The following is a 26745-nucleotide window of genomic DNA, read 5'->3' on the forward strand; positions in this document are numbered from 1 at the left end:
AATAATCAATCATTAGTTGATTCTTGGCTGTCTTTTCCCTCACAGGAATATTAATATATTCAGTCTCATAGTAAAATAGCAAGACACAATAAAATAATCTAACCAATCAAAAGCAAATAAAACAATAGTTAAAATAAATTAAAATAATTAGTTAAGTAAAAATATATATGGTCTTATAGTAAAATGTCCCTCACCAAAGCACTGTTTAATTGAGCACCACTGTATCGAGCGCTGATTGGTCCACGCCCCACAGGTCCCGCCCCTGTGATGCTACAACCCGCCCCTCCCCTCTCCGCGCGCTGCGGCTCACAAACCAACAAACGGCACGCGGACAGGCGCGGCGGGGGGGCAACCGTAACTTCACCTTGCTTCACTAAAACCCGACACTGTCCGTCCAGCGCGAGTAAGGTCACACACAAAGGAGGAGGATAAAGAGAAACAGTCGTTTTTTTAAAACAGGTGTCAGCCAGGACACGGTCACCTTTCGTCCTGCTGTATGCGGCTCACTCGTGCGCTTCCTGTGACATGAAAACACTCCCGCACGCGCCTGATTCCACCGCATTCACTCGCTGTCCACGAGCGGCCACGATGGTTAAATGTCCTGTTTAATGGTCGAGGTATGTACACACTGACTTTACAGCTGTATGCGGGGTGAGAGCCTCCAAAAACACACACGGGCTTGTACACAGAGTTGTTTTGGAACAGGCCTGGTAACGAGTAATGTTTATATTTTAACATTTTAAGTTGCTTCAGTGCTCAACTGAGAGTTTATATTTTAGGCTACTTTGCTATGTTATTGTGTTATTGTGATATACCTAAACAAATGCGATGTCATAGTGGTTAAAATATTTTGATTCTAGGCAGTGAGTTTATAGTGACCTTGGTTTTTTATGGTAGTTTTTTGACGCAGACTTATTCATGTAACCTCCTCTATGAGCTGCAGTGATGTAGGCACTGTATATTATTGCAATGTGTATTGACGGTTTTACAGCAGTCAACCTGCAGCATGGACACCGCAGACCACATGTAGACAAGGGGCAGATGTGCACTGAAGGCAGCTATGATGCAAAATAAGATAGGTCTAGGTTGGTTAGATGTGTTAAAAACAGATCTGAAAGCTACATAAGATATTTTAATATGCACTACAGGAAGTACAAGTAAAGTGATTGTGCAAAAACTTGAAAATCATTAATATTACCTTACAGTAAAAGTTCATGCTGAGTGGCTGTTCTGTTTATCCCTTTGAAACATGAACAAATTGGCATGATTTTTTTCAAAAATATGGAAAGAAGGCAACAAGCAATTTAAGAAGAAATTAACCATAAAATTAGCAAAAACTTAGTAGATTTAGATGAATATTTTTTTGAAAAGCTAGGGAAAATTTTCCAGAGAACTGCTATATATTTAAAATTATTTGACTTACAATAAAGCACAATAAAATTACCTTGAGATTAGCAATAAAAAAAGAAAAATAAACAAACAAAAAAACCTGCATAAATGGGAAAGTTAAATAAACCAAACAAACAGGGGAATGACCTGAAACCATATGGTTAAAAATATAAATATTTTGTAAAATAATTTTAAATACAGAAGAATGATAATTAGAAATATAATTCTGTGGAAAATTTCACCGAGCTGTTTAAAAATTATTTGTCTAAATCTATAAATTTCTTACAATTTGTGGGACTTTCTTGCCAAGTTGCTCATTGCCTTTTTTCCCATGTTTTTGAAAAAAATGCACCAATTTGATGGCAAGTGTTTAAAGGTGACTGCAGCAGTGATCCAGGTTTCACAGGATTAAAGTAAATTTTCATCTTTAAGCATCAAAATTAATTCTTGGTCTTAAGACAGTAGTTTGTTAGAGAGATCTCAGCTTGAGATCCACTTTCTCGCTTTGTGTTCACAAAGTTCACTGTTGAACTTTGAAACAGTGACAAAAAGCAGTCGAACTCAAGGGACACTCACAAGCTTTTTTTCTGATTTTTTTTGCACACATATCATGGTTCAGGGCTGGGCAATATATTTATACGTTTTGATATCAAGGTATTTGGTCAAAAACATAAGGATATTTGTTTATCCCCATATTGCCCAGCAGGACTCATGGTTTCCCTCAGCAGAGCGGAGTTTGCCCGGTTGTCATGGGGATGGCTCAGTTGTATATTGTGTACCATATGCAGTGTTTACTTTTGTATACTAATATTTTAAATAAGTACTTGTTACTAGATTTTCAAAGAGCTTGTTTCTCCACGTCCTTGCAGTATTTTGTGTAAAAAAAAAAAAAAAAAAAAGTCAAAATCTATTTTTTTGCCAGCTCTGGTGGACATTCAGGAGACAGTGAACAGACTTGCCCAGTATAAACAGTTTGACAGCAGCTAGCCATAAGCAAAGACAAAGTTTGCAGAGAAAGCTTAGGTGAATAATGATGTGAGCGTAGAGCTAGAGATCATGGAAAAACATTTGACAGAGGGCGTCCTGTAAACATACATTAACCACGTGGGCTGGATGACTGAACCGTCATTGCCTCTGGTTTGTCTCCATCCGCCCGTTTCCTGCATGTCGATAAAACAACAGTGCCATAATTCAGATGTAAATCCTCCTACTCAAGGTACACCGTTCTGACTGTCTTCCTCCAAAAGGGGTTGACCTGAACGCTATGTACAGAAATGTGTAATATCCATCAGGTCAGCTCGGGTACCTGGTTTCTGTCAAATGTGTACATATATTTGCCTTCGTGTGTCTCTAAACCAACACTGCTAAGTTCACTCAGTCCACTCTCGCCCACAGATGTTGGGCTATTATAGCTTTTACAGTTACTAGCTATTATAAATAGATGACCTCAATTGAGAAATGTACTGAGCTGAGTCAGCCTGAACTTCAGCGCAAGACTTTAGGTTGTAATTAGACTTAGGAGCTGATTTCAAACAAGGGTACAGTGGCAGATTACCACTCTGCTGATGTACTTTGTCCGTTTGAACTCATCTGAAAGAGATGGGCAAGGTACTGTATGTGTTACTCTAAAAACAGGGCAGGGATGTTGATGGAAAGTATTTGTCAAGACTCACATTACTTTGAGGCTTGGAGTGAGACAATACAAGTCGCTAACAGCCAAATAAAGGCTGATGTTAATCAGGCAAAAGAATTAATGGAATAAGTAATAAAAATTTTAATTAACCCTTTGAAACCTGGATCGACATCAGTTTTGTTAAGCTGCATTCAGACGCCTTTCTCAAGCATAATTGGTTTGATTTCTTTCAAAAAACATGGGGAAAGAAGGCAGTCGGCAACTTGGCATAAAATGTTGTGAAAACACACACACACACACACAAAAAAAGGTAAAAGGTGACAAAAAATGACCTGAAAATCAGCCTTTAAAAATGTCAGAGAGAATCATTAAGAAAGTATCAAATAACTAGGGAAGAATATTTAAAAACATATATATTTATACATTTTATATTTTAAATTAGGGTGCAGGGTGATACAGTTGGCAAGAACAAGGTGGAACAAGACAATGTTGTTGGAATTTTTCAATTTTAATTTAAATTTTTGGTGCTTTTAGCACAACAAGCTGAGTACCATCTACTTCCATTATATTGGAGATAAGGCACCACTCTGAAAATCACACCAAAACAAACTAAATTGCTAAATAGCTCTCCAGATAAGAGGAAAAAATGTGTACTTTTGATTTTGGGTGAATTGTCCCTTTAAGTAGGGCTGGCATATGATTGAAAAATGATATTGACCTTATGTGATGTACAGGCTTTAACAGTACTTTCTAAAAAAAAAACCCAAAACAAAACATGTGTTTTTAACTTGACACAAACACACCTTTCATAGAAAACAGCTGTAAAAAGATGACTTAAGACCGCTGACCATGAGGGCCAACCATGTGGAAGCATGTGATTAACGTGCAAATGGTTGCCAGTTCATTGCCAGTATGCTGCCTGACCCACTTTTTTCTGTGTAGTTGGCCAACTCACAGACATGTTGCTACTGGAACGGCAGATGCCACTGTCGCTTAATGCACAAACCCTTTCTTGCTCACCGAGATGAAGAAATAATCTTTAAAGCGAGATCCTTTAATCCAATTCCAAATTTCTGATTCAGTTTGTGATCAAAACCCAGAGAGATGAAAGTGAGAATTTGCCACCGTAGTAACTGTTGAATGGGCAAAAACCTCTCTGTATCAAACAATGATTACACTGACAAAACTGAAACATTTACAGGGCTCAAGATAAAGTTTAGGTTAGGTTAGATTTTGAGGAGGTGTGTGAAAACAGCAGTGAGAGCTGTCAAAATGGCACATCAGTGTGAAAGAGGCCTCTGTGTGTGTGAAGCCCTCCGCAAACAGGGTCACCGTGACTTTTCGCACAGTTTCTATTTATTTTCATGGTTCATTGATGCTCTTTTGATAGCAGTGTGTATTTTTGGGTGTTGAAATATTAATTTCAGTCTCTCTTTCTCTTGGCCGCAGAGGTGTGGAGCAGTCGCATTCAAAAGGTCGGAGCAGAATGCCATACAAGTGCGCATGCTGGGTAAGAACACTTAACTGACCTGAATACCGCAGAGCAAAAGGTTGTTAATATATATAGTCCGCTGCAAATTGATGGTGGAAAATGTTTCTAAATGTTTGGTGCTTTAGGTTGTCACTAACTTCTTGGTTCAATATAAACTCTGCTATCTCTGTATACGCTCCACACTGTCCAGTTGCATGGCTTTTGTTTAATAACGGTGCAGCTCCATGCAGAGTTTTACTCCAGGCATGTTTCGTGAAGTAGTGTCTACACTGGAGACACAAAAATGTGACTGTTTATAAAAACTACTGTCTCAGGCCTTGAAGATTCAGTCCTTGAAATGTAGCTAGAGTTGGGTGCGGTTTTGCTGGTTCAGTCTGGTGTACTAGCTTAAACTGGTTTGATTTGTAATATTTGACACATTCTGGGAAACTAAAACACAGCCTACATAAGCAACCTGTGCTGGCGGCATCACGGTGCTAAATTCAACTTGTATTGCATTCGGAATAAGCAATATAACAATGTGATTAATATAATATTATGTTTATAAAATGACAGACAGAGCCATTAGTGCCTGACAGATGTGAGCCGAGCACTGGCAACGTGAAACAGATCAAATGTTACAGGTTTTGTTTTTTTATGTGGTGGCGAGAGGAGACATGGCAGAGTTGGCCTGTGTCCCCCATAGATTTTTTTTCTATCTCAGCACAAGTGTCTTTTTTTCAAATTTTCCAAATGAGGAGAGTGCGTCTTTTTTTCAGAGCCTTTAAAGTGCGGCCACTCTGAGTGCTTCTAGTTGAAAATCTCTGAACTCTTCAGAAATGTGCTGTCACCACCGCTTTTTAGACAGGCTACTGTCAGAGCAAAGACAGAAAAGCCCGTTTGTGGGAACATATCAGCCAGCTGACACTGGATGGTGCCGGTTAGTTTTGAACATGTGTATCACTGTACCACTGAAGCTTGTTTTTTACTGTCACATTAGCTCCCTAGCTAATACCAGTGTTAAGATATTGTTGTCATAGAAACAAAACGTCATTTAAAAAAGTGCTGGAAACACAGCTTTACGAAGTGTACACCAGTGCCCTGCCACCGCTTTTCTGCTGAAGAAAAACACTGTATGGATACAGCCCCTAACGTGTCATTCAGATACTGATTGTACCAAAATGTCAGAGCATAGAGAGTACTCTGGGCACAGACGGAGCAGCAGAATGCCAGATGCAGTGAAAGTAAAACATAACTGTTCATCGCACTGGGTCTGAAAGTTTGCATTCTCTTGCCTCTGTAGCAGCTGCTCCTTTAATCTATTGATCTGATCTGATCTGATCTGATCAGCTCTGATCAAATTTTCCACTGTGTAACTCAAACTCCACAAAGTACTGAGGAGGAAAAAAGGTTATAGTAGATTTTCACCTGCGCTGTGTTCATGGACCTGCTTAAACCTCTCAATCTAAAAGGGGACATAAAATGATAAAAAGGAACACATACAGCTTTTTATTTTCCCATATATGTCAAGGCTGTTAGAAAGTTCCTGAGGAAATATGTAGTTGAGTACATGTGTGCGGAAATCTTAACATGTGATAACAAATGTACAGTTAGGAGAGGTGGAAATTACCACTGCCCAAAAATATATGCACACACGTGTTTACATACTTGAATAAACACAAATCAGCAAAAATGTGGGTACAAACGCAGAAACAAACACTTGCCACTGTTTTGTTTAAATGGGCCATTTTATTCACTGGCTGACCCACTTCTCTGCAGCGACCAGCCAGAAAACGTGACCAGCGGTATCATTAAAGAGAATAAAAAATAAGACACACAGACAACAGAGTGCAGAGACTGAGTGGAATCTCAGTCGAACTCAGTGTGTGTGTGTGTGTGTGTGTGTGTGTGTGTGTGTGTGTGTGTGTGTGTGTGTGTGTGTGTGTGTGTGTCTGTGTGTGTGTGGGATCTTCTGGAGCCAGCAGTCCTCTGGCTGACTCCCAGGTTTACTCTTCAGAACTCCCACTGACCTCGTCTACTGTTGACTGATATCTTTTTCTCATTCTGTGCCATTAGCGCTACTTTCTGTCACATTATTTCTTTTCACACATACATGCAGTTATGAATCTCAGCTCTCTTTGTTTGCTGTTTTATTCTCATGCAGCTTTATTCACACGTTCTCTTCTAAAGTCAGGCCGTGAGATATTTTTGCCAGTGGCAACATGAAGAAGGATAGCTTCCCTGTCATCGGCACTGTCGCACTCCTTCATGTTGATACAGGCTGTTTTCCACTCTTTATAATTGTAGGGCTGGTTAGAATTACAATTTGGCATCAAGGTTGGACAAACCGAATGTCCATTATAGTCTGGGCCAGTTGGTGCTGACAGTCGAGATAAAAATCAGACAGCGTGTGGTGTGATCTTGTTGCTGTCAGTCATTCTCGTAACGTGTCAGATTTTTACAATGGTAGGAGGCAAAGCCGATGTCACAACTCAGAACGCTTTTTAACACAAACTGCATTATAAATCAGCAAAACAGACCATTTTTGATGAATGTCCACTTTTGTTGTGGCACCGAATTTTGGTCACTCATTGGACTGTGAGGGTTTGCATAGTGACCAATACTGTAATCTACCTGTCATCTAAGTGTGTTGTCTGTATTTACTCAGTTGTCCATGACTGTCAATATAAAAAAATCAGTTTATTTTGTAAAAATAGTCACGTTAACGACAATGTTAACCAGACAATTTACCTTGAACTACTTGGTCGGTGTCCTATTTTAGGAAATAAGACACCCTGCAGCTAATCAGAAACAAGTTTTCACCCAGACCATGGCATAATTCTCATTGAATCAGTACATCCAATAAAAAAACCCAAAATTTTTACACTTTAGTATCATCAGCTGAGCTCAGCTACAAAAATACATTCGCACAAAGCCATGGCGTGTTTTCACTTAATAACCGTGCCGCACATTTTGTCCCTCTGCCTTCTTCTCACAGTTTCTCACGGCCTGAATCTTTTATCTTAACTCTCTTTGTCTCATGATTTCTTGCAATCGACTTCTTGCGCCTGATATGTGACGTTCAAGGCTGTGTGTCTGTCCGTGCCTGTGTGTGTGTGTGTGTGTGTGTGTGTGTGTGTGTATGTGTGTGTCAGTGTCAGTACTTTTGTCTGCATGTGACTGTTTCTCAAGGGAACATTTCTGTGGAAAGATGTAATGGTTATAGCACTGCTTCTTTCGTGATGATGTGCATGCAAAGAGGAACACACAGGTCTCATTCACTTGTATTCACCAGCCTGTGTTCATGTTAATTGATATCTGGTTTCTCAGCCTTTGGGTGTTTGTGTGACATTTTAGCACAAGAGGAAGACAGTGTTTTCAGGCCCAAACAAATGTTCAGTTCTTTTGGGTTGAAAGCAGTTTAGTTCAGGACATTTAAAACATGTAATTTTAGGAGACTCTGCAGAGCACAGATAATGAAAGATAAGACAAGTGGGGCTTAAATTGTAATTGATGATCTGTGAATCTTTAGTTGACTTCTGTTCTGTCTCTGGTCATACAGTGGCACATCATCATTAATTTAACCATTTTTCTGTTTCCAATCGTCATTTCTTCAAACATTTTTCGAGAATTTACGATCAGAACTTTCAGAAATCCTAGTTGTGTAAAAGCCCAAGGCTGGTTAGTCACATGGACAGCAGAATTCAGAACAAATAAATCAAAACAAACCCGCTGAAGTGTTTCTGTGGCGGTGAAGTCTTAATGAAAGGTGACTCACAGCACGTTCCTCGTTTTACCTTCAAACTATATAAGTTTATTAGTTAGCTGCACGTCTTTTGGTCCTGGGAAAAAAGGGCCCCAAACAGCTATAAATGTATTATTATGTTCATTTAAAAATGTAGTTATGTTGCTATTCTTACTCATCATACCCCAAAATAACTTAAAAATTTACTACTTACTTACTTCTACTTGTACTTCACGGAAAAACGTACTATAACATCAATCTGACAGACATTTTTTATTGGTTTCATTGCAGATATAAACACTAGTGGAATATACAAAGGTATTACAGGTTGAGAGACTGGTAATATTCCCTGCTTTTCTTTGTTTCATATAGGTATAACTTGAACAATTTTTATTTTTTGGACAAAGCAAGCAATATGTGGAAGTTACACTGGGCTCTGGGAAAATCTGATGCACTTCTTTCGCTGTTTTTCATCGTTTTCTGACATTTTATAGCTCAAACAATTAGTGGTAGTCCTGCAATTTGGATGCTCTTATCTGCTTTAAAATGAAAAGTCTGTATGCTTTGTACTCCCATTGACCTGACCATGAGACCGTGTCCATGAACCCAATGTCTCACAGTCCTTCACACAAATCCTATTCGTCTGCTGCCGGTGTAGCAGCAAATGTAGCAGAGTGAGAGAGCGTGCGAGCCGAGCGAGCTCGGAGCGGGGAGAGGAGGGGCTTTCAGACTCCACAACAACACCGGCGCGAGTGAGACTATAGAGAGGAGAGAGAATGCGGCAGAAGGAGGGAACAGACCGTCAGTGGCTGACTCTGGATGAGAGGGATAGGGACAGATTCTCACTTCTTTTTTCAGGCTTTTTCCTGCATCCTTTTCTTGCGCTTGTTTTTTCTTTTCAATCACTCCGCACTCATTCGCTTTCTGTGTCCCTCTTTGTTTCCCGCTGCTGATTCTTTCTCTCTCTGCAGTCTTTATTCTCTGTCCTACATTCTGACTTATCCGTCTGTCTGTCCTCCTCTGACTCACCTATGGCAACTTGACGGTGAGCCTCTTTGTCTTTTTCACCTCCGTCCCTCTTTCTCTCCCTCTCCTCAGTCTTACCCTCCTCTTCACTTCCTTTCCTCGCACCTGTCTGTCATTTATCTATTGTCTTTCGCCGTGAGGATGCCAGTGCTGGAGGGGCTCTGGGGCCCAGATCTCAGGATGCGAGACTCAAGTCTTGGAGTCGATGTCGGAGTCTGTCCAGACGAGGCTCCTCACTCGCCGGTCTGGGGGCCTCTCAGGACACCTCCTATCACCTGCGGCGGGGGGCTGTCACTGGCTCTGGAGCTTCCTGCTCTCATACGGCAGCTCAGGGCAGCCTGGAGGGCTCGAAGGGGAGGCCCCCAGGGGCCTGAGAGAAGTCAAGCGGGCACTTGGGTGGAATCAGGGAAGGGAGAGGTAGAGGAGGTGAAGCTTGACATAGAGGACAGAAGCGCTCCACTGGAAGGTAACTTGTCACAAGTGCTGTAAAGCTTATGGGAGTTCTCATAAATGTTTCATGTCCAATGTATGTTTTTCATTTGACCCAGTAACTACGCGCAACATGAAAACTAGGGCTGTCAAACACATTTTTTTGAAAATGCAATTAATGGCTGAATTTGAACATTAAAATGCGATTAATTGCTTTTTTTTTAATTGCATGATTCAATTCCATCATTTTGCAGTTAGTTTTGGAGTCCATATTGACAAGGTAAAGCAATTCTTACCAGATTGTCTTGATTAGGACTAAAATGACAGCAAAATCTAGCATAAAGTGGGCATGTCTGTAAATGAGAGACTCATGGGCACCCATAGAACTTTGAAATGGCCATGCCATTTTTACATCGCCAAAATTTATCCTAACCTTGGAGTGTTGTTTACCCCTCTTCCTGACAAACTAGCACGACTTGACTTGTACCGTTGGAAACCAGTATCATCACTCTAGATTAAAACTCAGCCCAGTACAGCCTCCTAAAGGCACGAGTGTCTGCCAGGATTGCCCGCAATTTACGTAGGAAAAGAAAACAAATGTAGGTACTTAGATTTATAAGTAATTTATTTAAACATAGTTTAAAACAAAAGAAATTAAAGTTTGTCTTTGATCCTGCTACGTATTTGGAGTTGAAGGATGAGTTGAGTAAAATCACCAGCTGCTATGAAAATTCCATCCGGACCTTAATTACATCGCAGTTAATGTGTTGACACGGACAGCCCCAATGAAAACACATCCATGGCAGAAAAGTGATTTTTTGGGGGGGACTCATTCCTCCACAATGTGCATTGATTTATGCATAATTTGTTCTTTTTATCTTCTCATTAGTGGTAATGTTTTCTGGCAGGTCACTTTTGTGAATAAGGGTGTCTGGTCCTGTCTTTGTGTGGTTTTGTGTGTCAGTTCTCGCATTTGAATATCAGACTTTTGTCTCCATGCCTGGGTGCATGTTTTCATTTTTGACAAGTGTGTGTGTGTGTGTCAGTCAGATAATCTTTGATAGGCGATGTTTACGTGTGTGTTTGTAAGTGACGTGTTTCGAGACGAGGTTCAGAGGAGTTCACACACTCAGACAGGGTAGACGGTGAAATGAGGGATTTGTGCTGTAAAGCCAGAGTGTGTTACCATCTGCTGAGCTGCACTGATGACACTGAGTGACGCCATCAATCAAGCCGTCTGTCCGGAGTGGTGACACAAAGTAACATTGTTGACAGTTTGATGTGTGTTTCTCTAATAAAGAAGGGATGATTTGACCTTAAAGTGACAGATCACCTCAAAATAAAGACATATTTTTTCTCTTACCTGTAGTACCATTTATCAGTTTAGATTGTTTTGGTGTGAGTTGCAGAGTGTTGCAGATATCAGCCATAGAGATGTTTGACTTCTCTTCAGTATGATGGAACTAGATAGCACTGGACTGAAATCATGACCCATTTACTCAAGATAATCCAGACCTTGTTGCGAGTAGTTTCATGTAAAAACATTTAATACTTTTGACTGGATATAGGGTTGAACGCAGGGTCCTGTTTATTCCTATGAGAGTTGCTCAGTGGCACATGGCGACAAAATGGTGCAACTACAGCTTATTAAATTACCTGATTCAGGGATGATAGGCTTATATTTCTGAATTGTGCAGCACATAGAGCAGGTGCACCAGAGCCTTATGGCAGCTGAGCAGCTAAATTCTGGTTTGGCGCTCGGCTAACTTGAGCTCCTGATGGCGAGACCAGTCATTTTGCGAACCCTTATGATGCTCAAAAAATTTATCCACTGATTCATAGACATTTTTTTTGCCACGTAAGTCAACAAGAAACCGTCTTCTTGCACCGCAGGTCATCATGTGATATTATAATTACACTGTTTGGCCACTACAAAAATTGGCTTCAAAGCCTGTGCGGCAGTTGGGCGGTGTATTTCGATAGAAAGAAAATAGTTCCTACATGAAGCGGGTCACATTTGTAGAAAGAGACATTGCTATTGAGTTTTTCAAATGTATTTTCGAGTTCCATTATATTATATATATGCAACTCACACCAAAACAATCTAGACTTATAAATAACACTATGGTAAGTGGAAAAAAATGTATTTTTGATTTTTGGGGTGAACTACCCCTTTAAATAAGTGTCAAATCTCAAAAGTAATGAAAGGAAATGAGGAAGATCTAATGTGTATCTGGCGTCCTGCCTCATGTTGGCATCATGTTGTCGGTAATGTCAGATTGACTCAAGGTGTGAAATGTTTTTCTGACGGTGATCACATTGCCATTTAGTGTTCAATAATAAATGATTGTGATGCACTGAAAGACTTGACAATAAGACTTTAATCAGCTGATAACAGAAATAGATCAATGTATGTTGTGAATCTTTAATGTGCTTTTGAAGAGTTATGATGAGGTGATGATTCATACTGTGGGGAATCACCTGTTCGCAAGCGCAGACTCATAAGGTGAAAAACGGACAAATGTAGGCCTTTTGCTGCCTGTGACTTTCCCTCTGCATCATGATGACCTCATTCATCTGATGACTCCTTACAGAGAGTGAAAGGCTATCTGCACAATGTACGACATCTGTCGAGAGATAACTCATCAGCGGTGATAGTGAGTCATTCTGACATTTCCAAGGAGGTAAAAAGCTGAGAAAAATATTTATAGGTACATTTTGGTAGAAAAGTACAGAGTGTAATACTTAAGCATTTTCCCTCAAACCTATAGATCATTAAATCTTTAAAATATATATGAAAATTTATTAAATAATTCTCCTTTTTTGACATTTGTAATAGCAAACCACAGAAGCAGAGGAGCTGTTTTGACTAAAAGACGTTTTAATGTTAAATTCTACAGAAGACTTTAACCTGCAGGGCATATAAGTCCTGCATTAGTATATTTTTCTGCTGTTTGGGTTTTGATAGGAAAATCAATGATATATCAGTTAATCAGTTAGTTGATTCACACAAGTAGTAATAGTAGATTAAGGCTGTCAAGAAATTAGAGTTTCTCAACACAATTATCATTTTTTTGTTTTGCTTTTTTTTTTTCAGTCTTTAGCCCCTCAAATGTGGTCATTGTGTGATTTTCTTAATTTTCTACATTAAACAGAGTATCTTTTAAATTGATTTTTTCAATTTTTGTAGTTTCTCTACCTCTCCATAATAGTAAACTGAATATTTTGGGGTTTGGAACTAAACAAGACTTTGAGGACGTCAACATCTTGAGCTTTGTGAAATACAAGTCGCCATTAAAAAAAAAATTAAAATGTGTAGACCAAAGAACTAATTGAGTTAAAAAAATAATGAACAGATTTGTCCACAATGAAAATAATCACTAGTTGTAGCCCTAAAGCAAAAAATAAATAATTGAAAGAGTGTACCCTCACACATTAAAACATAGATGTCACAGATCTTTTACTGTGTGGATGCACTGTATGTATCTGCTAAAGAAGCAGCAGCTAAAGAAACCTCACCTGTCACTGTGTGTTTTCAGACTGTTTGTGTTCGTGTGCATGTGGCAGCGATGAAAACAGCCCCAGAGCTCCATTTGTGCTGTAAACACCCACAGATTCAGTGAAGCCAAGTAAACACTCATATCAGCGTCCTGCGTGTGTGATGTGTGCCAAGTGTGCAATCTTGTTTTTTTTGGGAAATCAGGGATTTAACCTCATTTGCAAGTGTGTGTGTGTGTGTGTATGTGCAGCGAGTGTTTATGCATGACGAGACACACGTGCATGGCGCCGTCTTCAAACAGCCCTTTTCCAACTGATTCACGTTTTCATCCTAAATGACCCAGTTTTGTGCCGCACGGAGACAATGACCTATTTACCACACAGAGAGTTAAAGGAAGAGAGGGGGGGGGGGGTGAAAAGATGGATCAGCTGGGGAGAGGGGGTGTTGTTGTTGAACAGGAAGGAATGAAGGATGATGGGAAGGTTGAGGGGGTAGTAATCGAGAGAGAGACAGAGAGAGAGGAGGATGCAGAGACAGCAGCCAGAGGTTGAGGAGGAATGAAGGATGGAGTGACATATAAAATGGAAGTATGGAGAGATAAGTGAAGGAGGAGAGCCAGAGGGTGTGTGTGCTTGTGCGTGTGTGTGTTGGAGAGGGGGTTTTTCCAGATGATGTATTTCCCCTTCTTCTTGCCCACCAGCACGCAGGATAAAAAAGCAAAAAGGCTTTCCCTCTGTTCTCTTTTTCTTGCTCAAACTAGGCCAGCAGGACTCTTCTGCATCACTCAAACAGGCTGAGTCACTTCCCCGCAGCGATTTATATTTGTTTTAAAATGCATAAATAGGGAATGATGACACTTTTCCACCGTATGTTTTATGTATAGCTGCCTACACAGCACACCAAAGCCACAGCATCGCCTGCAAACTCTGCCGCTTCAGCAACCCACACGTGCAATGGCAAGATCTGGCACCCAGAGGGAGTTTTGACAATACACTCTGACCCCATTAACAGGTGCTATGTAAGTTGCAGAGGTGAAGCAAACTGGCAACCTCGGGGACATAATACGCTCCAGTTCCTCACATCATGATGTGTAAATTATTTAGTATTCCCATAGTTTGCTCAAGTAAAAATGTTCATCCGTGCGCATGTGCGCCGCAACTTGGGACCCAGTTCTGTTGTTTCTTGTTGTCACCGGCCTCAGGGTGTGTGAATTGCGCATTTTAAACAGAAGCAGTATTCAAGGGACTATTGTGCCGCTGTGTTCCCTTTCTGTTTGATAGGTGCTCACGCAGCAAGGATTAAAACACAAAATGTTACTTCTGGGACTCTGCAGACATTTCCTGTGGAAAAAAAAAATCATACAGTAGACAAAAATGCTTGATATCCATTTAGGACGAAATGTGCTGTCAGCATGACTGAAATACACGGGCACTTCAAACACATGAGGAATACACGTGTCCCCTTTTTTCTTATTATGTTTGAGGATCAAATAGAAAGCCTTTGAAAATAATGACCAATCCTTCTGCTGGTCCTTGATTTCAGTTGGGGTTTGGGACCAAACTAGGTACCTTTAAAGGTATCACCTGCATTATATTACCGAGCACCAATATAATAATTTATATAAATAATAATTTTATGAGGTCACAGTGACCTTTGACTTTCAACTACAAAATTCTAATCAGTATATTCTTGTGTCCAAGTGGATGTTTGTGCCAAAATTTAAAAAAAATCTCTCTTGGAGCTGCTAATATATCACATTCATAAGAATGGGACAGACGGACAACCCAAAAACATAATTCCTCCAGCAACAGCTACCTCGGGCTCGAATATGTAAATATACTGTAGGCTAGGGGTCGACAGATTATTGGCTTGGCCAATTATGGGGGCCAATAGCATTTGCTAAAGGCATTTAAACAAAGGTTTGTGTTGGAGTTTGTTATATTCCAAATTCTAAATTTTGGCAGAGATGTTTCATTTTTATTTTAAATGCATATTGGTTTGAAATATCAGTTATCAGTCTCATTAACTACTAACAGAAAGCATCAGTCCTGAAAAAACAATATTGGTCGACCCCTACTGTAGGCTATTAATATAGGTTTCCTCTCCCACAGAATAGCATGAACCCACATAGACTGGGGGGTCTACAATTTCATTTAGATGTTTTCCATGTTTACGTACATGAGATTTATTCTTTTGTATATGTTTTTTACTGTGATATCGATTTGAAAATAATGGAATTTCCCTGGAATTAGTGTCAACTTGTTTTCTTGTATCGTTTCTTGTATCCTGATAGTCCTCGTGCTGAGACACTAACAACATGACCAATCATTGCATGAACAGAACGTACTCAGTAAGTGCTGCACCAATCGTGCACCATAACAGCTGCACATCGGTGTGAAATCCATTCTCCTCGGGCAAACTTGGCCCAGATGCATGATGTTCTGGATCAGCCATGTCAAAGATCCTCTTGTTTCAGAGAGGCTGCTTTAACAGAGACTCTAAATCTGCTTTTATGAGACTGATTATGTTGAACATCTACACCAGGGAACACTTTGCTCTGTTTTCCTCTCATCACCCACCGGCAGCTCGACTTATTGCTCAGCCATCAACCTTTTGCTTGATTTCTGTCTGTTTCCAGCTCTAGTCTACTGACCTCTCTCTGCTTCCTCCTGGAAAGTTTTATTCATGGGTTTTGCGGGCATGTCTGCTAAAAATGGCCACAACACGAACATCAGTAATAACACCAAATATTTATATTTCTCATCCATCTTTCTCTTTTTCCATCCCTCCTCCTTCTCTCTGTGTGCAGCTGATGGCAGACTGAACACTGGTCATGCTGGTGTGTTGCTGGTTGAGAGACGAGGCTCCTACCCGCTGATTGACCTGCGAATCCTCAAAAGTGAGTCTCCTGACCCGTTTCAATACAAAAACAATGCATTATTTGGCCATTTCAGCAAATGTTCTTGTTCTGTTAGAAATAATCTGCAAAAACATTAAAAACTTTCAGGGATTTTATTCAAACTTCCTACGATCTGTGAACACAGTGATCACAGCAAGTGTGTAATCTTCTACCTGAGTGCTTTGTGCATTCAGTGTATCTCATTGTTGTATTTTGAAAGTAAATGCACGTGAAAGTTAGTCAAATTTAGCCTACCCTCACTGACATATGTGGGATGGACAATATAATAGAAACACCTGTCAACACCTGACAAACTGTAGCCTCCAAAATGACCATAAAGTTGAATTAACGTCTCTCTAAAAGGTTTCAACAAAATTTGACATCATATCCTTAATAAATGGAGGATTTATTGTAGGACTGTTTACTGTAGACTGCATTAGTTTTAGCTAGGTGTACATAATTAACTGGCAAGTAGCGCTGGGTACCAAGCTCAATACTTTTAAGGGTGTTACGTTAGTGCCACTGAGTACTGATTCATGTTAAATCAGTCCGTGCCAAATTTCAGTACTTAAGAGCTCACCATGGTGAGAAAGTGGGGTTCAGACAGGAGGTAGACTCACCACAAAGTGCCCCGAAGCTGGAGGGCCGTCTGCTGAACTCTGAGGGGCACTTTGTGACATTAACAACGGACAAGAGGCAGAACTGCTCTGAAGCCAGAGCCGAAACTTTCGCTGCAGCGCCAATAGTTTTAGTCTAACTGGTCTGTTTAATGTTAGAAAAACTGCTGTTTGTGATTGTGTTTTTGACATAACCATTTATTTCACATAACTAACTTAACTTAGTTTTTAGTAGGCACCTTACCAAAGCACAATAATTATTACAGATTTATGACTAGAAAAACTTTGCACACCATACTGGACTGACTCCCAAATTTATCTCCAGGTTTCCATTTTTTTGATGATGTGTGTAACTCCTATGTGACATCTACTGTTGACCTGCTATCTTACACTTAAGACCCCATGTCTCCTCCTAAAAATGCCGAAAATGGGTCTCTAAAGGTTAACACTTTTCAACATACAAGGAGACTGTAAAAAAAAAAGCTTTTTTAAATTGAGTAGCTCTGCACATACATTAAAAATACAAAACTTTATTTTACTTTTTTAATCTAAATTACTAACAAAATGTGAAAAGAAAACATATATGATAACCTATTTTTGCACATTTAACTATTTTGTAGGTATGGCTAATAATGTGTGATTTAGATTAAAAAAATTCAGCATTTAATTGTTTTTACATTGAATCTAGTATGTCATGAACTTGTTTACTGTGTTTGTTAATTATTGCCAGTGGTAGACTTTGATGAATCATGTGTCTGTGAATACAGCTGCGAGGCAGAATCAGGGTAATTGTGCATTAAATTCAGTGTGTGTTTTTCCAAAAGTGAGACACACATTTGTCTGCTTACCTGATGGAGCATGAACTTGCTCTTAATTGACGAAAAAAAGAATTATCAGCCCTAGGAAAGAGTCACAAATGATGCATAATCAATTAATCTGAATTCATATTTCAATTTTAAAACCATTTTTAAGATGCTTATGTGTCAATGCTGCGCAATTCAGTTTCGTCCCCTGCATGGTGTTAAAATATAAATCACATGTGTTTGCAGCCAGTGCCCAGCAGGGGGAGGTAGAGGCCGGCACCAGGAGAAAGGTGAAGCGTCTGCTGAGCTTTCAGAGATACTGTCACGCCTCCAGGCTGCTCAGGGGGTTGGTGCCCCACACCCCCGGGTCACTGCACCTACTGGACGACGACTACCTGGGACAAGCTGCGGTAAAAACACAAACACACACACACACACACACACACACGGACACACACACTCACAAACAAACAAACAAACACACACACACACACACTCTCACAAACAAACAAACAAACAAACAAACACATCTGAGGTATAGGTACCCTGTACCTCCAGCTCTCTGTAAGGTGTATGTGTGAAATGTACATCTAAAACACTTTATCTTTCTTTGCAGCATATGTTATCAAAAGTCGGCACGTGGAACTTTGACATTTTCCTGTTTGATCGTCTTACAAATGGTAAAATAATGTTAAAATTTTATTTTAGATTAGTTTTCTCTGTGTCACAATACAGTTATTGCATATATATTGTGTCCTGTAATATGGAATTTTCATAAAATGCACTAAAACTAAATTTTCGTGAATGAACTTGTGTGCTGTAGGTAACAGTCTGGTGACTCTGATGTGCCATCTCTTCAATGTCTACGGTCTCATTCATCACTTCCAGCTGGACATGGTCAAACTGCACAGGTTTCTTGGTAAGCTTCCAGAAAGTGTCAGTGGCCGTTTTTACACAGAGATTGTGCGCACAAAGTCCCTTTTTTATGTCCCTTTTGCATTTTTACACAGACCCAAACAGTGTTTGCATCCTGCCCCTTCAGATTGTGGGATTTAAGAAAGCATGCTGAAAGACGTGAGGGGCATGACGTCTAACACAAAGTGTCTGCCCCTAGTGTGACACAAAACATACACATTAGCAGCACTTTCCAAACAATAGTATTGGCATTAACATGGTAATAACAATATTAATTGTCTTTGTTATATGACGACTGATCACGGCTCGGGGGTAAGGAGCTCCCGAATCTCATTGTTTTTCCAGTTTGCGGAAATTTCGGCTCCTGTTTTTCGTCTTTGAGTTAGTTGCTAATTGCTATCAGCTGCTTTTAATCTCCTGGCAGTCTGTTGCACACATAACATGCCATCATTATGTCACACGAGTCCCGTCCTGCTGGCTGTCCCTTTTATACAGACACAATTACAGCGCTGTCACTTCCTCCGCTGCTGGCTTAAGGCGAGACTAATTACAGCCATCCACCCTCTGTCCAACTTTCTTTTACAGCAAAAAATAATGTTCAGTTCAGTTCATCTTTGTTCAGACTCACAGTCAACTGAAAAAAACATTTGAATGTATTGCATTCTTTTTTTGAAATCCGGCTTTTTAGAAAAGACAGTTATACAAATGTTTTCACAGTGGGGACTCCTATTATACAACACTAAAAAAGCAGGATTTGACACCAGTATGATAACCGAATTCTGTTAATCATTCAGTTAAATTTGTGCATCACATATCTTAAAATAGCCGGGAAAGTGTTAACTCACACATTTGAAAACAATTTGCCTGCATGAGTTTAATATATATCTATATATATGCATATAGACATTATGTGAAAGTGCATCAGTCTATTGACTTGTATTTGCTAGACATTTATACAACTGTATATTTAGCCTCAGAATATATATTTATACATATATATATTTTAATTTAAATGGTCAAGAGTTCTGGTGTATCTACAAGTAGCATTTTCATTTGTCATCATGACATATAAAGCATTCACTCTGTAAAAAGTGCACCCGGCGGCCTTTTTGGCGGGGCAAAATGATCTCGACATCTGAGAAGGGTTTAACTTTTCCAGGAAAGTCCAGACTGACGTCAACTGCTTCTTTTGTGTGTCAATCAGTGTTTACAAAAGAGGCAGGGTTCATGTTCTCTGAAATAAAAACAAACATGGATAAAGTTTTTGTTGTTGTAGTATCCATGGTATGTTAAATCAGACAAAGAGTAACAATTAGCTGAGTGCTGCTATGGAAACAAAGTCTGCAATAAGCATTTATTTTGTCCTTTCTTTTGTGTTTTTCCACATACAAAATGCAACGTAACCTCAGCTCGTCATTGAACAATGGAAAATGAGAGCTAATGCTGTTATATTGGTCTTTAAAATCATCAGATTGTTATTCATCCCAGCAATCCTGGTGACCACTGCTATGTTTGCTTTCTTACTGTCACTACGTCAAGTTATTTGTTCACCAGGCTTCTGCTGCTGGTATTCAACATCATAGACTGTATAATGAAGATGTAAAACATAACTGCTCTACATTTTTATGCCCATTTACAGAATATTTTGGCTTCTTTTTTTGTAAAATATGTGCTTTTTGCATACATTAAAATAGAAATCTGAGTTAAAATGAACGCCAAAATATCTTCTTTTCTTTCCTCTAGTCTGAAGACACTATGAAAAATAGCATAAAATCCCAAAATCGACCAGTGAATGAAAAAAAAAAAACAATTTCAACCTGTAGCGTCAATGTAGGAAAAAAAAATGCATTTACCTAGTTAATCAAAACATCCAGCAAAATCTTCTTGCATAAATTGAATTATACTTCTTTAGGGCTGGGTATCGTATGGATTTTTTTTCTCAATGTTGGTGCTAAAATGATCCTTTAAAACAGTATCTGAACTGATACTTCACAAAAAGCACAAAACAGCAATCAACAACATTCAAGAAGGGCTTTTATGTCGTAAAAGCAGACCTAACTTGTGACAGCTTATATTATACTTAAATATATACATATGAATTAATACAAAACACCTTTAAGAACAGTTTCACATAGTTAATAAAACCTAACCCAATAACAATAATTTAACACAAGATAACAGTTACAATACTACTAAAAACAAAATCAATTACCATTTGGGATCAATAATTGTCTCCCTCAGTCAGGAAACACTCAACAGCCACACGTTGCTCCAGTAACTGATTAAAAGTGGCTGAGATTGTTACTAAAATGAGAATAGCTGGTCCACCTTCACCGTCCACCTTAAAGAATTTTGGTCAGAGATCTGGCACCGTAATGCGGCCCCTAGGTACCGATAGTCGGCACTGGGTTCCCACAACCACTCAAATACTTCTCACACATATGACTCTGCTCTGCTAATTCAATTACATTGTTTACACGACAGATTCAGCAGTGTTGCCAAAAGTTAAGATCATTTCTTTTTTTTTTTTTTACCCATTCCTATCAGGCATGGTGCAAGAGGACTACCACTCCCAGAATCCCTATCACAACGCTGTTCATGCTGCTGATGTCACTCAAGCCATGTACTGCTACCTGAAGGAGCCCAAGGTAATGAGTAATTCTGTATTCATGCATGCAGCCACATACACACACACACACACACACACACACACACACACACACACACACACACACACACACACACACACACACACACACACGGCCTCTCCTTGACATGTTCTATCAGCTTCTCCTCCTGCGGGATAATACCTGCTCACTTTAACGCAGCAACACATCCATCCTCAGCCTGGAGAGAAATGTCAAGCCCTCTGGCCAGATTAAGTGTCACTGCATCTTTCCTTTTGTGCAGTAATTACTTTTGTGTCCTTTGTTGCTCCATAAAGCACTTAGTGATGCACCTATTTTGTTAAAAGCTCTTACATGAATATATTGGGTTCACCACACCCCCACACACACACACAAACACATACACACACACACACACACACACACACTGATGTGCACTAGAAAACAAGCACACACTCACAGTGTAAGATGGCAGCTTGCTGCTTGTAAGATCAATATGCCATTTCGTCCTTTACTAACCATTTAGCATTCATCCTTACACTGGGACACACTAATGTGAATTAAATTAAAATCAATAATTTTGAGTTCACGTTTTACTGGTTGAGCTAAAATGATTTGATTTCATTGGTAGATGAATTTGTTTTACCTATTTATTTTTTTATTTAAAAAATCATAAATATTATGTCATCCACTATACTTCAATTACAAATGAGACTTTTATTTTCCAAATGGGAAAGTAAAATACAAAAAAATGCACATTTTTCACGTTAGCACTCTGAAGCAGTGGTTCTCAGCCTTATATAATTTAAGACCCACTGCTGATTGTTACAACTTTTTCTGAGGATTACTTTCCCAAATAATTGAGAAAAAACCCACACATGACAAGAATAGGAAAAAATATACTCTGGGCTGTAAATATGTGTTATGCCACAGCTGTAATCACCAAAATAAATCTTATTAACTGTACAATAAGTGGTGCAATAATTCGACTGCTTCAATATCCTAATTTATTATTACCTGCACCACTCTTGAGTGTATATTTAACATATTATGCACATAGTTTTATGCACATAAGTTTTTCTTATTCTTATTTCTATTTATGTATATATTGTCTATACACTTTGTACACTTTACATACTTGACATGTACACATATTTTTAATTTTTTTATTATTTTACATACTATTGTAAAACATTGTGACATAATGCACTTGTTTTTTTTTCTTACATACTTATTTATTATTTATTTCTTCTCTCTGATACTTTACTATGCTTCACATCAGAGCAACTCTTATGTATCACAATTTCCATCTAGAAATCAATAAAGTATGTCTAATTCTTTTAAGGATTTAGTAATTAAGTTTCATTTGAAATGTGTGTAAGTGTCCCTCCTACATTAAGAGGAATCATTATTCTATTGGACGTCTGTGTGTCGTAGCTGGCAGAGCAGCTGACTCCTCTAGACGTGTTTCTGGGTCTGATGGCAGCAGCCGCCCATGACGTGGACCATCCTGGAGTCAACCAGCCCTTCCTCATTAAGACCAGACACCACCTGGCGTCCCTCTACCAGGTACACATGACTCAGAGTGTGGGTTAAGATGTGCCGTAGGTTTTGTATCCAACCTTTAACTGTTTTAAACACATTTACAGAACACGTCTGTGCTGGAGAGTCACCACTGGAGATCCACTGTGGGCATGCTGCGAGAGTCAGGACTGCTGTCCCACCTGCCCGCTGACATGTCGTAAGAACTTTAATTGACTTTTATAAAGTTTTTACCAAATATAATAATAACATATTATTTTAGGGTATTTATGCAATAAGGATATTCTTTATGATATGACAAAATACTGAAAAATATTGTATTTATTTCAACATATACTTGCAACAAATTAAGCATAAACATAACAGTTTGCCTAAAGATATTGTGGGAAAAAAACAACCCCCCCCCAACACACATACACGCACACACAGACCTGCATTTACTTGTACAGGCTATAATAATGTTGCGATGACTATCGCACATGCACACATACAGCATTATATGTCGAGCTTCATGTAAGGCTTGGGTGTCAATGGTTGTGTTGTTGTCTCAGTGGCGCCCCTCTCTACTCTGCAGGCAGGACATGGAGCAGCAGCTGGGCTCTCTCATCCTGGCGACAGACATCAGCAGGCAGAATGAGTTCCTGTCGACCTTCAGAGAACATCTGGACAACCAGGACCTGGACCTCCAGCTCGCTTCACACAGGCACTTTATCCTGCAGGTAAACTGCACAGACAGCACCGTGCATCCATGCACGCTTCACAAGTGAATCATATATACTTCACTTTAACAGTAAAGCTTGTGTAGCTGCAGAGTATGTGTGAATGGCTCTCTTTTTGTCTACAGATTGCTCTGAAGTGTGCAGATGTCTGTAATCCATGTCGAGTTTGGGAGCTGAGCAGACAGTGGAGTGAGAGAGTGTGTGAGGAATTCTACAGGCAGGGTGAGTCAAATGTGATACAATACAAATACAAAGAGAAAAAATGCTTTGTCTCAATCAAGGGACTGACTCAAAATTATTTTTAGAGCAAATACCACCACAAAGTAAGACCACAGTTCAGCTCCCCTTGCTACATATTAAAAGATGACTAAAAAAAATTTACTGGACAACTTAAGACAGTTGTGTAATTGCAGCGTTGGCTGTATGAGGGTTAAAAACGCTGTCAGCAACATACCACTGTGTCGAGGATTTTTTTTGAGTTTCTGAAACAAAGTTTTGAATGTCTGTTGTCATGTTTCATGGAGTCATTACACACACACAAAATACTCAAACAAAATCTTGAGTTAGTTTGTTTAAATAAATCAACTTTATTCAATGATTTATGGCGCTGTTAGATTGCTACCAGACCGCCCCGTCAAGCTATCCTGGTTTGGATAGCCTGCCGCAGGTGGATCTGCTGCTAGCATTAGCAGAAAATATTGCCTGTTTTGCGTTATGACCGCCAACACCACCAACCAGGAGAAAGCCACAGCTACATAACCTGCTCACTGGAGGTGGATCCATTGCAAGAGGCCTAGTCTTTGGGCCTGTGCCGGTAAGTTTCCTTCCCAGTAGGATCTCTTGTGTGTAAAGCTATAAGCCTTCGTTCCGCTGTGGGCTCCTGTTTTGGAGCTCTTGCTGTTAAGTGTCTCAACCTGTCTAACAGTGAAGAAATACCAGATTTAGAGGTCCAGTGTATACGATTTAGGGGGATTTAGTGGCATCTAGTGGTCAGGAATGCAGATTGCAACTATTCGGTACAGCCCTATCCATTAAATTTAGGGTTCATTTCCATGAAATATCGATTTTTGGCATTCGTATTTGTTATGTTTTCAAACATATTTGTATTATTTACCACTATGTCGGATATACAGAAAAAGTCAAGCTTCCAAGTTGTGATGAGAGATGGTCTCTGCAGTAATTGTATAAATACCTTAAAACTCTTATGGCTAATATTGATGTTTGAACCGCGTAAAAGAATATACTTTCTTTTTTGTGTGTTTTTTGTGTGTGTTAAAGATATCACCCTACATATTTAATGATGATCTGCATCTGCATCCTATGATGTTATTGCTTTTCTTTTATTCATGTGGATAATGAATTATGGCTTTTAACCTTAAAGGTGACCTGGAGAGAAAGTTTGACATGGAGATCAGTCCTCTGTGTAACCAGCAGGCAGACTCCGTCCCAGCCATTCAGATAGGTGAGTACTCAAGTGCCTCCAAAAACTGTATGCTGTTTCATTATAAAGGTGTCCTGCATTAATGTGTGCTTTTGTTTTGTAATGTTTGTGTGTGTGTGTGTGTGTGTGTGTGTGTGTTTATTCAGATTGATATGGTCTTGTTTTGTCTTATGTCTTGTTTTATTTGATCATGGTAGATATCTCTAAATTCTTTTAATTCTTCTTTTTAGTTATTTTTTAATGTGTCTTTTAACTCATCTTTTAATTTGTTTTATTTATTTAAATTTTTATTTTGTCTTTTAATTTTAGCCTCAAATTAATTTTTTTTACATGCTTATTATTATTGTTATTATTATCAGTGTTCTGTGTCTTCTGCCTTTATGTTACCGTATTTATCTAATATGTCTCTGCACCAAATTCCCTACTTCATTCTGCCTTCACTCCTGTCTGCCCTTTGTCGGCATTATTTACTAAATTGTTTCATTAACTCTGGAGTTTACAGCCTCGGCTTTGCCTTGTTTGTCAAAGCACTTTGTAAACTGTGTTTTTAAAGGTGCTGTATAAATAGTTGTATTATTATTATTATTATAAGGTGTGTATGGTGAAAATCGGGGCAGAAATTTGGAATATTCATGTTTAAAATTATAATTTTTTATTTAAATTGAGAAAAAGGGGGAGCGGGCTCCTTTTCAGACATGAAATACTTATATTGTTTACTGAATATGTCTGATGAGTATTCTTGTGTTGTTTTTCTTGCATATTTTATCTTATTCTTCCATTTTATTTGGGATGTTCGAAGTAAAGATCTAAACTGTTTTTTTTTACCTATTGAGAGATGACCCACCTTCGTCGTGTGTTTCTCAGGGTTCATCTCCTACATCGTGGAGCCTCTGTTTGAGGAGTGGCATCGCTTTACCGAGCCCAGCTCGCTCAGTCAGACCATGATGGGTCACCTGCACAAGAACAAGGCCCGCTGGAGCCGCCTACGATATGCACACACACCGTCAGACACGCACTCCCACTCAGAGGAGCCTGAAGGAGGAGAAGGAGGAGAGGGGGAGGAAATCCCTTAATCGTCCTCTTGCCTCTTGAGGCGTTTGATCTTCCTTTGTAAATGGAGGAGTGGAGTGTTTATCCACCTCCTTGTTCGTCCTCCAGCTTATTTTCTCCCACTGCTGGGTGCTCGCAGGCTCTGTGAGTGGGAGTACTGGATGAAAGGAGAAATGGCGCCCTCTGCTGGAGCGGAGGATTGTAGCATTGAAGATGGAGAGATTCACGGTCATGCAGATGGATGCATTATCTTAGTAAATATATGCCAATTTGACAAAGTCATGCCTTGCTCTTTAACCCAATGATATCTGGCAGGCGTTAAAAGGTCAAAGCTGACGGCAGAAGAGGGATCAGGGAGGAGAAATGTTTGAACACTGCTGCTAGAACAATGAAGAAGCCAAAATTCTATACAGCTGGACTGTGCCAGGAGAGATGACATAAAATATATGAAAGAGGAATATATGAATATACCCACGATACTATGCTTTTTAAACTTTTAGACTGAATGACACTCTTTTCACTTTTCCTCTTTTTGTACAGCTTGCACTTCTATTGGATGATCTTTTGTACAAGTGTCTCACTTGTCTACTTTTCACTGAAGCGCATTTTTAACTCACTAAATTGGTATGTCACGGTACTGTAAACTGTATTTTGTTGTAACATGGTAACCTGTTGACTGACTGAACTGACTGATACGATTAACGAGTGACAGAAAGTGGCTCCAGCTGGTGTCGCCGAGATGTGCGAACACTGGATGTTTTTGGACTTGTGGAGAAAACAAATCGGGGCCATTCTTTTTTAACGTGTTCATGTAATGTTATAAAACAGTATAATCTGTACATACTGTGACCTCAGCACTTCACATGCCAAAATCTCAGCAATGTCTTTTTGCTGGGTATTGGGAAATATAACTCTCACACTGGTGTTACCTTTGTAACAA

At 39.4% G+C, this 26745-nt stretch overlaps 1 protein-coding gene across 2 annotated transcripts; it reads left to right on the forward strand.

Annotated features, from left to right (window-relative positions):
- The first annotated feature begins 323 nt into the window (after positions 1 to 323).
- On the forward strand, positions 324 to 26745 carry LOC121955426 (cAMP-specific 3',5'-cyclic phosphodiesterase 7B-like). Of its 2 annotated transcripts, XM_042503382.1 has the most exons (13): positions 324 to 617; positions 4472 to 4532; positions 16002 to 16091; positions 17758 to 17921; positions 18128 to 18191; positions 18335 to 18430; positions 20974 to 21074; positions 22491 to 22622; positions 22703 to 22794; positions 23170 to 23314; positions 23440 to 23536; positions 24696 to 24776; positions 25620 to 26745. In XM_042503382.1, the coding sequence occupies exons 1-13, from the start codon at positions 597 to 599 to the stop codon at positions 25826 to 25828; spliced, it is 1353 nt and encodes a 450-aa protein (XP_042359316.1). In that variant the 5' UTR covers positions 324 to 596; the 3' UTR covers positions 25829 to 26745. The 2 variants fall into 2 exon arrangements, with proteins under 2 accessions (XP_042359316.1, XP_042359315.1); XM_042503381.1 differs by lacking the exons at positions 324 to 617; positions 4472 to 4532 and adding an exon at positions 9025 to 9730.

The sequence above is a fragment of the Plectropomus leopardus genome, chromosome 16 (genome assembly GCF_008729295.1).
Source record: "Plectropomus leopardus isolate mb chromosome 16, YSFRI_Pleo_2.0, whole genome shotgun sequence".
In the NCBI taxonomy this organism is placed as follows: Eukaryota; Metazoa; Chordata; class Actinopteri; order Perciformes; family Serranidae; genus Plectropomus; species Plectropomus leopardus.